This window comes from Rutidosis leptorrhynchoides, chromosome 10 (assembly GCF_046630445.1).
Source record: "Rutidosis leptorrhynchoides isolate AG116_Rl617_1_P2 chromosome 10, CSIRO_AGI_Rlap_v1, whole genome shotgun sequence".
Taxonomy (NCBI): Eukaryota; Viridiplantae; Streptophyta; class Magnoliopsida; order Asterales; family Asteraceae; genus Rutidosis; species Rutidosis leptorrhynchoides.
The window spans coordinates 8,711,574-8,726,700 of record NC_092342.1 but is presented as its reverse complement, the minus strand read 5'-3'; the positions used below and the strand labels follow the sequence as shown (position 1 = coordinate 8,726,700).

The 15,127-nt window shown below is 33.6% G+C and overlaps 2 protein-coding genes across 2 annotated transcripts; both read left to right on the top strand.

Annotated features, from left to right (window-relative positions):
- The first annotated feature begins 3,096 nt into the window (after positions 1–3,096).
- On the top strand, positions 3,097–4,088 carry LOC139870005 (calcium-binding protein CML42-like). Its single transcript, XM_071857860.1, has 2 exons — positions 3,097–3,412; positions 3,814–4,088. The coding sequence occupies exons 1-2, from the start codon at positions 3,097–3,099 to the stop codon at positions 4,086–4,088; spliced, it is 591 nt and encodes a 196-aa protein (XP_071713961.1).
- Positions 4,089–5,363: 1,275 nt separating this feature from the next.
- Positions 5,364–6,181, top strand: LOC139870004 (uncharacterized). Its single transcript, XM_071857859.1, has 2 exons — positions 5,364–5,833; positions 6,028–6,181. The coding sequence occupies exons 1-2, from the start codon at positions 5,364–5,366 to the stop codon at positions 6,179–6,181; spliced, it is 624 nt and encodes a 207-aa protein (XP_071713960.1).
- The last annotated feature ends 8,946 nt before the right edge of the window (positions 6,182–15,127 follow it).

Here is a 15,127-nt window from a genome sequence, read left to right as displayed (position 1 = left end):
TTGTCATTTGGAGGAAAAGTAGTTCTTATTAAATCGGTTCTTAATAGTCTTCCATTGTATTACTTTTCAATTTTTCGTGCTCCATCGAGTGTACTAAATATCCTTGAGAGTGTGATAAGCAAATTCTTTTGGGGGGTTTGGGTACAAATATGGCGTGGGGCAAATGGGAAAAAGTCATAAACACTTTCGGGAATGGGGGTTTAAACATCGGGTCGTTAAAAAGCAAAAATCTTGCACTTTTGAATAAGTGGTGGTGGAGGTTCAAAACCAAAACCGACTCACTTTGAGTTAAAATTATTCAAGGTATTTATGGGCTTTGTGGTGGCTTATTGGTGGAAAGGGAAAACACTTCCTCTTCACCAATGAGTGCTTGGTGCAACATTATTAATCCATGTATCTCACTTGAAGACTTGCAAATCCCTTTCAAATACTAGTTCGCGAAAACAATCGGTGATGGCGACAAGCTACGTAATGTTTCCAGAGATTGGAGACTTTCAATGTAGTTCGAGTAAAAGAAAGACTTCAACAGGTTACGGATAATTCGCGGTTTAATTGGCATTGGACACGGGATCCGATAGGGCGTATAGCAAGTGAATTAAACTCGTTGGAAGCCCTGTTATCTTCATTCTCGTACAACAACAGGGTCGGAGATTCGTGACAATGGAGCAATGATTCGACGGGTCAGTTTACGGTAAAAGAAAACTAGCCAGGATGATTGATAATAAAATCCTAGAGGAACACCATTTGCAACAAGGTACATTGAGGAAGCTTATCCCGAAAAAATTTGAAATATATATTTGGAGGGTCACGTATCGAAGAATACCGGTTAGAGTTGAACTCGACAAAAGGGGTATCGATCTCCATAGCGTGAGATGCCCACTTTGCGATGACGACTTGAAATCGGTGGAACACTCTCTCCTTCGATGCAAGCATGTGGTGGATATTTGGATTCAGGTTTTCTTGGTGGGGCTTATCGTTCGCACCAAATATTTCGTTAATGGATCTAATTAAAGGCACGGGTTTATCATCGACGTCTAAAACGGGGCATTTGATTTGGCAAGCTATAATTTGGAGTTGTTTATATCTTATTTGGAAAACTCGAAACAGGTTGGTTTTGAACAACAAAAAATGGAATACAACGATGATTCTAAACGAGATACAAGCTAACACGTTCGAGTGGATCGCAACTAGATTAGGAGGATAAAAAGATAATGTGGCTAAAATGGTTATCTAATCCAAAGGAGTATCTAATACTTTCGTGAAATTAGTTCGTAGATATTCGAGTTGTGTTGCTTTCTTTGCAACGATAGCTTCATAAGTTGTATGTATGTAGAATTTTTCGTGTTCTAGATGACACTATTTGGGTGTTCATCTTGCCTTGTAATTTTCGATCGTGTTTTATAAAATTTTTGCTTTTAAAAAACAATAAATAAATAAAATATTGGTTTTTAATTGACATGTATTTTATCGGAAGACAATTAAATTGAAACGAATGAATATTCGTAAATGTCAATCTACATTTACATAAATGTAAAATAGTGTATGGAATAACATGTATAATTTTTTAAGATTAAAATGACTTAGTTAAGTTAGCTTTGAGAAGAACATGGGCTTTTTTATATCACATTGTTAAACTTGTTGGGTTTTGAAAAGTAGATTAATGGTTGCTTCAATTTAGCTCATTCATTTTTTTATCGACGAGAGTTTCACTCAAGATTCTTTGATTAAGAGAAGATTGAAGAAGGAAGTTTCGCTAAGTCCTTATAGTAGTGATTAACCTATGAAAAATGAAATATCAAATCAATACTAATGCATCCTTAATTTATTATCCAGTATTCCATTTTGAAATGACCCAAATTAATTGTACCAACAGAAAGAATAAGAAAATTAAGTTCTATTATGCCATTCATGTATGTGGATATAGTTAAATGAGAACGTAAAAGTAAGGGTAAAACTGAAAAATAAACATAAATACAATACTTATATTAAATTTCCTTAGATTGTTTGTTTTTTTTTCATCTGGTGACAATAAATATGGGATGGAGGGAGTAATACTTTATCAAAAAATTCGCTACAAACGTCGTCTCCATATTTTAAATGTGTCATTCACTACTCTTTGACAAGACATTCATGTAAAAATATCATTACAAACGTTATTTACCGCTGAGTCTTGCATCGTTTATAGTTTTCATATTTATTTACTTATATATTAATAAAACTTCACGATTTGTTGCTCCGATATATTTATTATTTTGCAAATTCATTTCACTTGTACTTGAACCTTTTTTATTTAATAGCAATGCTTAGTTATAATTTATAAGTTAATTTTAACTAATATCATAAAAAGATTTGCAACATCCGTACGATGTACGGGCTAAATAACTAGTACTCCTTCCATCTCAAATTTATTGTCCCCAGACAAAAAACACACTTTAAGAAAAAGTACCTGACACATGTACTTTTATGTTAACTTTCCATTTTTGCCCCTTATTTTTTTTTTTTTTTTTTTGTCTTACATGTATAAAGTAGGGGCAAAATTTTTTTTTTATCACATTATTCTTTTTCATTTATGAAAGTTGACAATTAATTTGAGACATCCAAAAAAAGAATACTGAACAATAGATATGGAACAGATATGGAACGAAGGTGTATATTACCACTTTTGATGAAACCTAGTGAAGTTTTTTTCCTTTAAATTTTAATAACAACGTGGTTTATTACTTATCGTTTTAAAGATGGAATAGAATAGAATAAAATTATTTTAGAATATCTAATACCTACAAGTCTACCACAACATGTTATTAATTTGAAGTTTTCTAATATTATTATTATTACTCTATGAATATGAATATTATGAATACGAATACGAATACCACCGTTTAAAAACCAATCATACATAACTTACAATGGTGGTTATTGATTTCTTATAATCACCCATACCTTAAAATACGCGTATTACCGCCATTAAAATCCACAATAAATTCTTATTTAATTCAGTCTGTAATATCTACCATTTCCTTACCCCCTATTCAATTTTTTGAAAAGAAAGAATAAAAGAGAGATTGAATTTAAGTTATGGGGGAACCAACAACAATGATGGAAACAACAACAAATACCAAAAATAACCAACTCAAATCATCATCATTTCGTCTTCGATCGCCGTCCTTGAATTCCATTCGTCTTCGTAGGATCTTTGATTTATTTGACACGAATCATGATGAACTTATTACCGTTGATGAACTTAGTCGCGCCTTGATTCTTCTTGGTCTTGATACCAACATGAGTGAATTGGATTCGATGATTAAGACGTTTATTCAACCGGGTAACACGGGTCTTACATTTGATGATTTTCATGCTTTGCATAAGGAGATTGATGATCTCTTCTTTCGATTGGATGATAACGATGATTTAGGTAACGTTACATGCTTTTAATCGACACCAAAAATGTTATTTGACTACCAGAAATCTGTCCTTTTGCCACGAAGCAATTTGTGGCGACACATATATATCGCCGTAAAAGGACCGCTAAATGCCAAAAAACCTACCACACAACGGTGGAATGAGCGCTATTTTGCATTAGTTCGGAGAGAAAACTTTTGTATGTAGTGATTTTTAATTTTAGGAATTTGCGGTTATTGTACAAACGTTTAATGCATGTATGCACCTTAAGACAACAGTTAGGGTTGTCATTAGAAAATCTGTTGATATAACTTAAAGTAGTTCTATTCACCGTTTTGAGAAAAATAAAACTACTTAACTACATGTTATCATTTTCTTCCCTGTTTTTTTTCTTTCTTTATTTTGGTTTTATAGGTAATAATGATGAAGATGAGGTTGTGGGTGGTGATGATGGTGGTAAGCAAGAGGAAGCTGATTTAACTGAAGCATTTAAGGTGTTTGATGAAGACGGAGATGGATACATATCAGCAATGGAGTTACAAACCGTGCTTGTGAAGTTAGGGTTTGCGGAAGGAAATGAGATAAGTAGAGTTGAGAAGATGATTTCATCGGTCGATAGAAATCATGATGGACGTGTTGATTTCTCGGAGTTTAAAGACATGATGCGTAATGTGATTGTTCTTAAGTGAATATTTTTTGTCGTTATAAAAGATATGTATCACAACATCATTATCGGTTTCCTATCTCTCTATTGTAAATTGGGATGGAATTGGTTAGGCTATGATTATATAACGGTTGTTGTGTATGATAACGTTCATTTTTTTTTTTTTATATATCTATCAAATGTAACGTACTGTATTATATTTGGAGGAGGGTTTTGGTTTTTATTTTATGTTTATCCCATTTAAGGTAATGTATTCTTTTGTAATATTGATGATGATCAGATTCATTCAAGTTGTGACTTTCAAATCATGATGAAATTATTGAGTGTTATGTTAGTTGAGAGTTGATTTCTCTACCATCCAAATTAATTCATCCATCATAAAACTTACTGAGTAACTTGATAGGTTATGCTGTAGTTTTTGTGAAGAAAAATGTAGAGAACAATTGTTTTAAATTTAATTTTTGTATTTCGTTACTCTTATAATAATCATAACATGATCGGTCAAGTTATAATATAGATTATAAATTATAACTTTAGAGAATCTCAATCCATTTTAAATTTAGTTAAACTCAAGTTACAAAATAACTTGTTAAATAATGTTGACCATTAGAGAGAATGTAAGATTGCTTTAGCTATCACAACCTCATATTTTATCACAATCTCACAATCTGGTAAAAGCATCTTACAATTGTAATCTTTTGCATAAGAAATCATGTTGACAAGATGATAACCCTTTTGTGAACAAGTAAGCAGTCTTTAAATCAGAGTTTAACTAAACAATATTTAGAACATCAACATTTACCTTTTTCCTAACAAAATATACCAATAAATTTTTATAATGTTTGCTTTTTTCATGATGTATTTGTAGAGCAGGTAGGTAAGATGATAAATTCTTAACCCATTCTGAAATCCACATAGGTAGAATTCAAGTTTCATAGCTTTGGTAACTTAGATGATAATTTTCATCCCTTAGAAAACATGGATTTTAGTTATATTTTTGGATACCAATTTGTTACATAGTCGTTATCAAACTTGTATTTCAGCTGCTGACAATTACCTTTTTCTCCTTAAAACATTTTTGGTGTCATTGACTTGGTTTATTGAATAAATCCCCTAAATTTACTCAGACCCTAGCAATTTAGTGCCTTGAAGCAAAATAAGTTTTTGATCACACACAATGGCCTAAACTTTTTGATGGCTGTCAAAAATTAACATAATACCACCAGAAACCAAACATTTGATCCACCATCTTCCCCTCCCACATTCCTAGGCGGTGGTGTGGCGGCAGGTGGTGACAAATATGACATTTTCCGTGGCAAATAGTGGGGCCAATGCTTCACAACGACGTAAGGTTATGGTTGTAGCAGAACCAACCCGTGAGTCGGCTGCAGCCTTGCATTATGTTTTATCTCATGTGATATTTGAGAATGACATTTTATATCTTCTTCATGTTGAGAATCCTACCTTTTGGATGAACCGAATTTCATATTTCATGAAACAAGCATCAATGTCTACACACACCAACGCCGCCGGTGAAAGTGGTGGTTCCAATGATGGCGTTGGTGGTGGTTGCATTGGCGGAAATATTGACTTTCTTGAACATATGAAAAACGCTTGTGAACTTGTGCAGCCGAAACTAAAGGTGAAGGCGTTAAAGATTGAATCAGAAGCAAGGGACAAGGGTTATGTTATCATATCACAAACAAAAATGCTTGAAATCGATCTTCTTGTTGTAGGAAAGCGTCAAAGTTTAGCTAATGCGATACTAAGGTGCATTCTTTATTATTTTTTACAGACATCTAAATCTTATGTTTGGGTTTGGCAGATTTTTATAGGAAAAAAATGGTTTCGGTGTCTCTGTCGATCTACACCTTTTGCAAAAATCATGATTTACTGCATTTTAAAAATCAAACTGTACCTATTTTTAGTAAATTTGTAACATATATACAAACTTTGGTTGGCAGGCAAAGGAAGAATGGGTTAATGATAAGAGGAGATACAGCAGAGTATTTGTTAGAACACAGCGAATGCACTTGTGTTGCGGTGCAGAGAAAAGGCCAAACTGGAGGCTATCTTCTTCATACAAAAACACACAGAAATTTTTGGCTTTTAGCATAAACAAGCCTTTAACTTTGTGTGTGTGTCTATATATTTGATCATGTGCATGTATATTTATGCTTGTATTGGTACCTCATTTCTCTGTTTTTGTTGCATTAGATAACACTTTCTGCTATATTTGAACTATTTTTGTTTGATCTTAAAAGTCAAAAGTAAATAGAGTAATCTATTATTTTAGTCAAAATGAAAGGTTGAAGATGACATTGGATAATCTATTGAAAGTATTCGAGATATTTTAATTTTAAGTTTTGATGATTGGTAAAATCTAGAAGGAGATTAAAGGATGAAAGGTTGATGATAGTTAAAAGTATTAATGGAGATTAAAGGATGAAGACTGTTAATTGAAGAGTAGTTGAAATATTTAAACAAAATGGCGTGAACTAATTTTATTAGCATGAGGGTAAAATGGTCCAAAGATGTATTTTGGTGGTGAATGGTAAAATGTTAGTGGTGTACAGATCAGCTCCCATTAGGAATTAGGCCTCTCACAACGGTCCTGCTATTGGCAAGTCTTCATGGCAAGTCTTCAAAGACACCGATATTAGCATCCGTATACTTCATTTCGCCGTTGCCAAGCATAATTGAAGACGTGCAGAAAGCATAAATTTCTTGTACATTTTGCCTTGTTACTTGTACTTTTAAATAATTAATTAATTTAGTAGATGCGAGAAGCGTGTGATGAGTATGTCATGGATGCCAGCAAAATGTCATGGGTTAGTGATGAGAAGGAAGTGATGATGTGACACTCGGTCTTGGAAAGGAAATGCTTCATGATTGTGAGTAGTCTTATAAGCCTTAAAAAATTATAAAATGAGTTATCGTTATATTAGTCGTCTTATTTTTCTCACTTTCATTTGTCCCCTCAATCTTATTTGTGAGACTTCACTATATAACACCGAGTACATTTTTTGCATAATTTATGTAATGAATTTATGTTATGATGTGTTTGATAAAACAATGTAAATTTTTTATTGACTATGCGAATTGTCTTTGAGAATTAAATTTGAGAGTAGTGTACATTAAGTTGGTTGAAGTTATTTCTATAAAGTGAATTTTTATAGTCAATTACAGACTATCTATGAATATGAATGTCTACATTTTTGAAAATTTTAGCTTTTCAAAAACAATTGTCTAAATTTGTTAAATAACCCTTAACACATAACATAGTCATTAGAAAACTTACGAGTTACGTTTTTATAAATTTAAGGTTGGATACGTGGATGAGAGTTGTTTAAATAAATGGTGAGTGATACGTACACCACTATAAATTATCCATACACAACTAAACATACTTTAAGGAATTGTACAATACAACACTGTATTGCACAATTAGTAGTGTGTGGATAATTTTAGTGGTGTACGAATCATCACCCTAAATAAATAAATGAGGTAGAGGTAATGTCACCATGTGGGGTTTATCAATTAATCTCAAACTTGTCTTGTATCAACATGAACCTAGACGTCATGTGGTATCTTCCAAAATTAATATATTATTCTTTCTTTGTTTTCTCGCATAGAAGGATCCTAAATCATAAAATAACATCATGTTATTTTTTCCTACTAAAAAAGATTGTATACACATCTCTTTTTTCTAATAAACGATAACTGTAAAACAAGTAATTCTTCATCAAATAAATGTTTGGAACGTAATTCAAAATGATAATTTTATGTACAACATATTAGGAAGTGTGAAGTGAGAGGTTCAATAAACATAAACAAGATTGGGAGTCCATTATTGTGGGTAGGGGCCATCCGTCGTTGTGTGTGTTATAAAAGCCACGGGATTTGGCCATCGCTATTCATAGGTTGGTAACAAGTTTATCCAACTATTAAAGTACATAAATTTTTTTTTTATGGATTATGCTAATGATAGTCATGAAAATTGTCGTTAACAAGCTTAAACGTTTGTACAAAAGCGGTTATAAGCTAATTTAATAGTAGTGATTATTGAATTGTACAAGTCTTTAAAATATGTTAACGATAACTTTCAAAGTTGTCGTTAGCAAAAAAAAATTCTATGTATACATAGATAACAACACAAAATTAATAGATGGTTGAATAGCAATTAAAAATCATCTTAACTATTTAATGATCACTATTCACTACAATTGATTGACGATTTTAAGGTAATTATTAGTTTTCAATGAAAGTTAATAATTATTGATATCCTGATTACCAGTAGGCTGGAAGTGGAAATAGCAGCTCCTGAATCAGTTTTAATAAACTAGAAGTGTGGAACGCGATTAAAAATTAAGGAAGTTTAAAAGCGCCGGACTCGAATGGGTTTAATTTTAATTTTTTTTTTTTTAAATTTTGGTGGTTATTGAAAGGTGATCTAATGAAAGAGATGGATTGGTTTTAGGCTCAAGAGGAGATCTCTTTTGGATGTAACCCTTCGTTAATAACATTAATTCCTAAGAAGACAACCCAATTGTCTCGGAGATTTCAGGCCGATTAGCTTAATTGGGAGCTACCATAAAATTGTAGCTAAACTTCTTTCTAATCGGTTAAGGAAAGTAGTGTGGATCTCATTGGAGAAGAGCAAAGTGCTTTCATGAAAGATCATTTTATTTTTGATGGGGCGTTGGTAGAAAATGAAACAATTGCGTATTTGAAAAACTAAAAAGAAAAGAGCATACTTTTCAAAGTGGACTTTGAGAAGGCTTTTGATAATTTTCGGCGGGTTTTTCTTCTCTAAGTGATGAAGCATGTGGGTTTTACTTTAAAATGGAGAAACTAGATACTGTAACACCCGATAATTGGGCCTAGATGAAATGACCATTTTGCCCTTGTGTGCGTTTATATTCTTATTTTATTAGTTGAATGTTTATAGTCATTTGACTATTTGGTTGAGACCAGTTCGTGACAAGGGTCACAGAGTAGGTTTGTTTATTTAATTTGGACTTCGTTTGGATTGCCAAATGATGTACGAAAGATATCAGATAACTGATAAATACACGTGTGTTGCACGGTGTGGAAATTATCCACAATTAAGTGTCTAGAGCTGGCCATTTCTCTCACTTTTCAGATTATTCCCAAACACACACCCGTACCTTCATCTCTATCTAATCAAAACCTTAAAATCTAATCTTTGATCTAGAGCTTAAATTATTCACATCTTCTTGTTCTCTGTGATTTTGTGATCATTTTAAGGTAAGCATCTCTTAGATTCATGTAGTGATTCTTACTCAAATTGGGTTTTTATGTTCTTGAGTAAAAGTTAGGTTTTGATGTTTGATTCTTGATCTAAAGTGTTTGATATGTTCTATTGTTGTTAGAAATATATTTTATATAGTTTATATGATATTTTGGGAGTAGTTTTGGTGTTAGATCTTGCAAAAATCGAGTTTTTGGGCCAAAATAGCAAAAATTAGCGAGCTGGAATGTTCTAACAGCTCCCACACTTCTGACAGGTCACCCGTACGTGTGACCATGCGTTTGAGGCTCAACCACGCGGTTGAGGACTCACTCGCACGAGTGAGGCCTCATCCGCGCGAGTGAGCACTTGTCAGTTTTTGGTAAACTTGAAAAGGCTGTAACTTTCTAACCGTAACTCCGTTTTTTATGAATAAACTATCGTTGGACTCGTCTTGAAATTTACTATCCAATGATAAGGTTTTAAGAAACTAAATCAAACTTTATTTTGGTCAAAAAGGAATTTTATTGTGTATGTCTTGTTCTGTACTCGTTTGGTGTCGTTATTGACTGAGTTTATGTTGTAGACTTATAATATGATTAATATATGATAATATGACCTAGTTTATAGTATTTATCAATTATATCATTGATTATAACACTATACTGACTTTGTTTCTGATGTTTCCAGGTGATCAGGAGAAGTGAAGACTCAGAAATATAAGACCTCTGAGTACTTCTTGTGCTGGTTTTCGGTGAGTGGGTTAATCTAGCCATTAAGGTATATAGTGATATGACCTAGACCGTTGACCTAGTTGCTATGCTTAGAACATTTGTTGTTGTGTGATGTGGACTATGACCTCGCGCGTTTATTGGACCGACCTTGCTTCTGATCATGTCGGGAGAGATCAACCTTGCTTCTGATCAGGTTGGACTCATTGATGTTGTATGATTAATATAAGTCGGAATCACGCGTCCGTCGCGTGTGGAAGACTTATACTAGTGATACAGAGTTATGAGTTTTATATAGACTCTAGACTGATCAACTGGGGTCGTTGGCCCGGCCAGGCCGCCGAGTCTCTCAATGGGTTGCTTCGGATTACCCAGATGGTTGCTTCTGATTGACCATTGCTTGTAGTTATCACGGTTGCTTTGGATTGACCGTTGCTGAAGATGTGTTTATGCCTTAGTGGTCTTTGGATTTAATTGATTGTTGGATATTGTATTTGTATTGCTTTTATGTTGTATGTTAATGGTAGATTGCTATGTTTCTGCATGTTCTAGTAGTTATGTGATTAACTGCCTGATTAATTTGTTGCTGCATGTTCTAGTGATTGTACCTATGTGTTTTAGCTGTTAGATTAGTCCATTCACTTAGCTTCGTGCTAACCCCTCCACCTTCCCCCTTGCAGATTGTAGGTCTTTTGCTTTTATGGACATGAGAGAAGATGGGCGTGTTGAGTTGTGTTCGACAAGTCTAGAACTCTGATGTTGTCTATATGAAATCGAATATTAACGTAACACCGGTTTTTGATAACAATGTATTTATGTATGAAGTGTAATACTTATGTTTATGTTTGTACGTAAGGGCACGTTTTGTAAATAAGACTACCACTGTGTTATAAAAAAAAGTACGGTGTTACAATTTGGTATCAGAGCATAGGTTTGGCTGCATCGACATTGTACTTGAATGTCATGTTCCCAAACCTTGAGAGGATCTTGTCGAACATAACACAAAGGGGACGGGTTAAGTGAATGTATGAGCTTTTATGTGTTAGTTGATAGGCACTAACCGGTTATCTACTAAGTGTTTGTGTGAGATGATGTGGTAGTGCAGATATGTCAGGTAATCAAGACGCTGCCCCCAATGCCTCTGGAACCTTTAGAGCTCCTGATGAAGACGGTCATGTATCAGAAGAAGAAGTATCAGAAGAAGTGTTAGAGCTTCAGAGTCAGTTGAAAGATGCTCAAGATAGGATCAAAGAGCTTGAACAACAAGTGATATCGCATTCTAACACCACAGTAATAAATCAAAGCTTTCCTCCAAGTGTTTACCCACAGTTTGGAAACATTTCTCAACAACAGTATGTGCCACCTCACTACCAGATACCATCTCAGTTCAATCCACTACTTTTGAATCAAGTGATGTACCCGTTTAGACACCATTCTTCCAACCACCGATGTTTGAAAAGAAGAAGTGCTCGTATAAGGACTTTCTTAATTGTCAACCTTCAGAGTATACTGGTAAAACTGACCCGACTGAGACTCTAAATTGGCTCAGGGAAGTGGAAAGAGCATTAGATGCTTGTCAGTGCGAGCCAGAGTTGAGAGTGTTATATGCCAGTCGATTGTTCAAGGGGCGAGCTATGGAGTGGTGGGACTCTGATGTGTGCAAAGTGGGGTACGAAATAGTATTATATTTTTGATACGAAAAGCGATGCAGATTACACAAGTTTTAATTATTTATTTACAAATGGGATATACTTAAACCTTGCTACAACACTTATAGGCAGTGTACCTAATCGTACAGTAGTGTAGTTTTTAGTAAGTCCGGTTCGTTCCACAGGGAAAATCTTTAAACAAAGCTTAACGCTATAATAGTTTATTTTTATAAAAATACAAATATATATATAAGTAATATTATTATTATAAAGGGGGGTTTTTACCGTTCAATGACCGGTTTGTCGATTTTAAAACTTTAGTCGCAGTTAAAACCAAATGTAAAATAATAAATAAATACAAGACTTAATTTAAAGCGTAAAGTAAATAACGATAATGAAATTGCGAATAATAAAAGTGCGATAAAATAAACTTGCGATAATTAAAAAGTACGATAATTAAAAGTGCAATTAAATACAATAACAATAAAAATGCGATAATTAGAAGTGCAATTAAATATAAAATAAAGGAAATTAAATATGAAATAAAAGAATTATGCTTATTTAAACTTCCGTAATCATGATGTTTGACGTGTTGATTTTAGTTTTATGCCCATGGGTTAATTGTCCTTTGTCCTGGATTATTTAATATGTCCGTCTGGTTTTTGTCCATAACAGTCCATCAGTCATAAATATAAAGTGCGAGTGTCCTCGTCAAATTATCCTTATACCCGAAGTTAAATATTCCAACTAATTGGGGACTTAAACTGTAACAAGATTTTAATACTTTGTTTAATAATTACACCAGGATGTCGACTGAGTGTAACCCAAGGTTTTAATATTTTGTTATCAATTATACCAAGTGTCCTTGTACATAATTTCACCCCTGTTTTAATTATTCTAGTGGCTATTAATCCATTCCCGTGTCCGGTTAAATGAACGATTATTCGTACATATAAATACCCTGCCCATCGTGTCCGATCGAGTGTATATGGTAATTTATAGGGACGCCCAATTGTAGATCTTTATATTAACATTAACAAACTATCATTTAGTTAAACAAATATAAAGCCCATTAATAGCCCATAGTCTAATTTCCACAAGTGTCGTTCTTTTGTCCAAACCCCAATTATGGTACAAAGCCCAATTACCCAATTTTAGTAATTAGCCCAACATCATGATTATTTCGGATTAAATAAGCATAATAATAACTTAGCTACGAGACATTAAATTAAAAAGGTTGAACATAACTTACAATGATTAAAAATAGCGTAGCGTTACACGGACAGAATTTCGACTTACACCCTTACAACATTTGCTAACATACCCTTATTATTAGGATTTAAAATTAAAATTAAAATTAAAATATAAATTATATATATATATATTTACGTATATATTGAGAGAGAGATAGATTATGGATATATATGTTATATTTTTACGATCAGAATGCGCGAGCTTTATAGGCAGTTTCTAAATTTGGGGCTCCGCGACTCGCGTAATTTTTGCACTGCAAACTCCGCAACTCGCGGAGTTTGCTTTTACAGCTCACACAAGTTTGGAGCCTTTCTTGCCGACGGTTTATAATATATTATATAATATATAAATAATTATAAGAATTATTTAAATATTATATTATATTTATGTGCATAGTTGACTTGTAATTTTTAGTCCGTTGCGTCGAGCGTTGAGAGTTGACTCATGTCCCGGTTCCTGATTTTCGAACGTCCTTGCGTACAATTTTATATTTTGTACTTTGAGTTTTGAATCTTGTACTCTTGTAATTTCGAGACGTTTCTTATCAATAATTGGAACCTCTTTGATTGTATTTTGTACTTTTGAGCTTTTTGGTCGTTTGCGTCTTCAATTCGTCGAATCTGTCTTTTGTCTTCACCTTTTATTATTTAAACGAATATCACTTGTAAATAGAACAATTGCAACTAAAAGCTTGTCTTTCTTGGGGAATAATGCTATGAAATATATGTTCGTTTTTAGCATTATCAAATATTCCCACACTTGAGCGTTGCTTGTCCTCAAGCAATATCGTCTTGAAATACTAGAATCACTTCTTTATTCTTCACACTTTGTACATCAGTGATTTCTATATGGCGGTATAAACAATGGTAGTAACGATATGGTTTACAGACCCACATGACTATAAAAATTTAGATCCATTAAGAAAATTAGATCTTTATGAAAACATTTGATCTTTTGAAAATTAAATCTAGTTTTTACCCTAGATAAGTTTTCCGGAATAACCCTTCACCGGTGTTTGCAAAATATTTTTGTGGGCTTGGTGGGTTTCAGATTTGAAAATTTTAGCTCAAAACTTGCGGTTTTGTGTCACCCACTTGCTAACCTTGTATTAGGAAAGCAACACGTCCAGTTTACTTGTCCCGTATATTACCTTTCGGTAAACTACCGTCCGGTTGTAAAGGAAAGCGTTGAACAAGCAACTGTTAAGGCAATGTCCCCTGACATGCTTTTAATTATGGTCTATAACGTGTCGGACGCAATTACTATCCTTGGTAGGAGCAATAGTAAAGCTCACCCTTATAATTTTTCGGTCTGGCACAAGGTCCTGTCCTTGACCATGCTATGAAACCACCGTTCTTACGGTTGACACCCGATTTGGTTCAGGTGACCTAATGAATTCCAGGTGAATTCCTAGGATTTTACGTTCAATGGTAATGAACGCATTGAAAATGGGTTTTTAGGAAACAAATCGGTTTGTAATTTTGATCAAAATATTTTCTCGTTCAGGCTCGAGTTTAGATATCATTGAATTTTATGAGTTTGTAATTCTCAATCTTTAAGGTCAATCTCAAGGATTGAGTAATATCAGGCTTAAAAGCTGATTTTTGATCTTTTAAGGAGATTATCCTTTCTGGGGATCTGATTCATTAGTCTTATCCAGCTAATTTGCATGGTGCCCCCCATTGTACGAGATAAATCCTTCTCATGGTTAGGATAAATCTGACCACTTGGCGACCCTGTTTAATGCTGAGGTCCGTGGATTTCCTGCTGATTTTAGTGATGACTTTTCTAGATTTTTCGTCAACCTACAGCTGGTCTGGACGACAACTTCCTGACCTAAATCAAGAAGCGCGTTTCTTTTTCGGAAGACGTTACTTTCTTTTAATGATGGAATTGATTCATCGTGTAGATCCATCTCTTATTTTCTTTCATTGGGTAAAACAGTTTAGTTTAGTCCAAAGCAAAAGTATTTTCAGTTATTTGTTACAGATATATGTAACATATGTTTAAGATAACTTGGTAAATTTTCCCACACTTGGCTTTTATTTTTCTTTTTATTGTCCTCTATTCCATTTTAAATGAATTTTAACATTTTGGTTTGTTTCTCAATTTATGTCCTTTCCGAGGTAACAATAATTTCGGTGTTAAAACCTAGTTTTATCGTTCATAAATATGT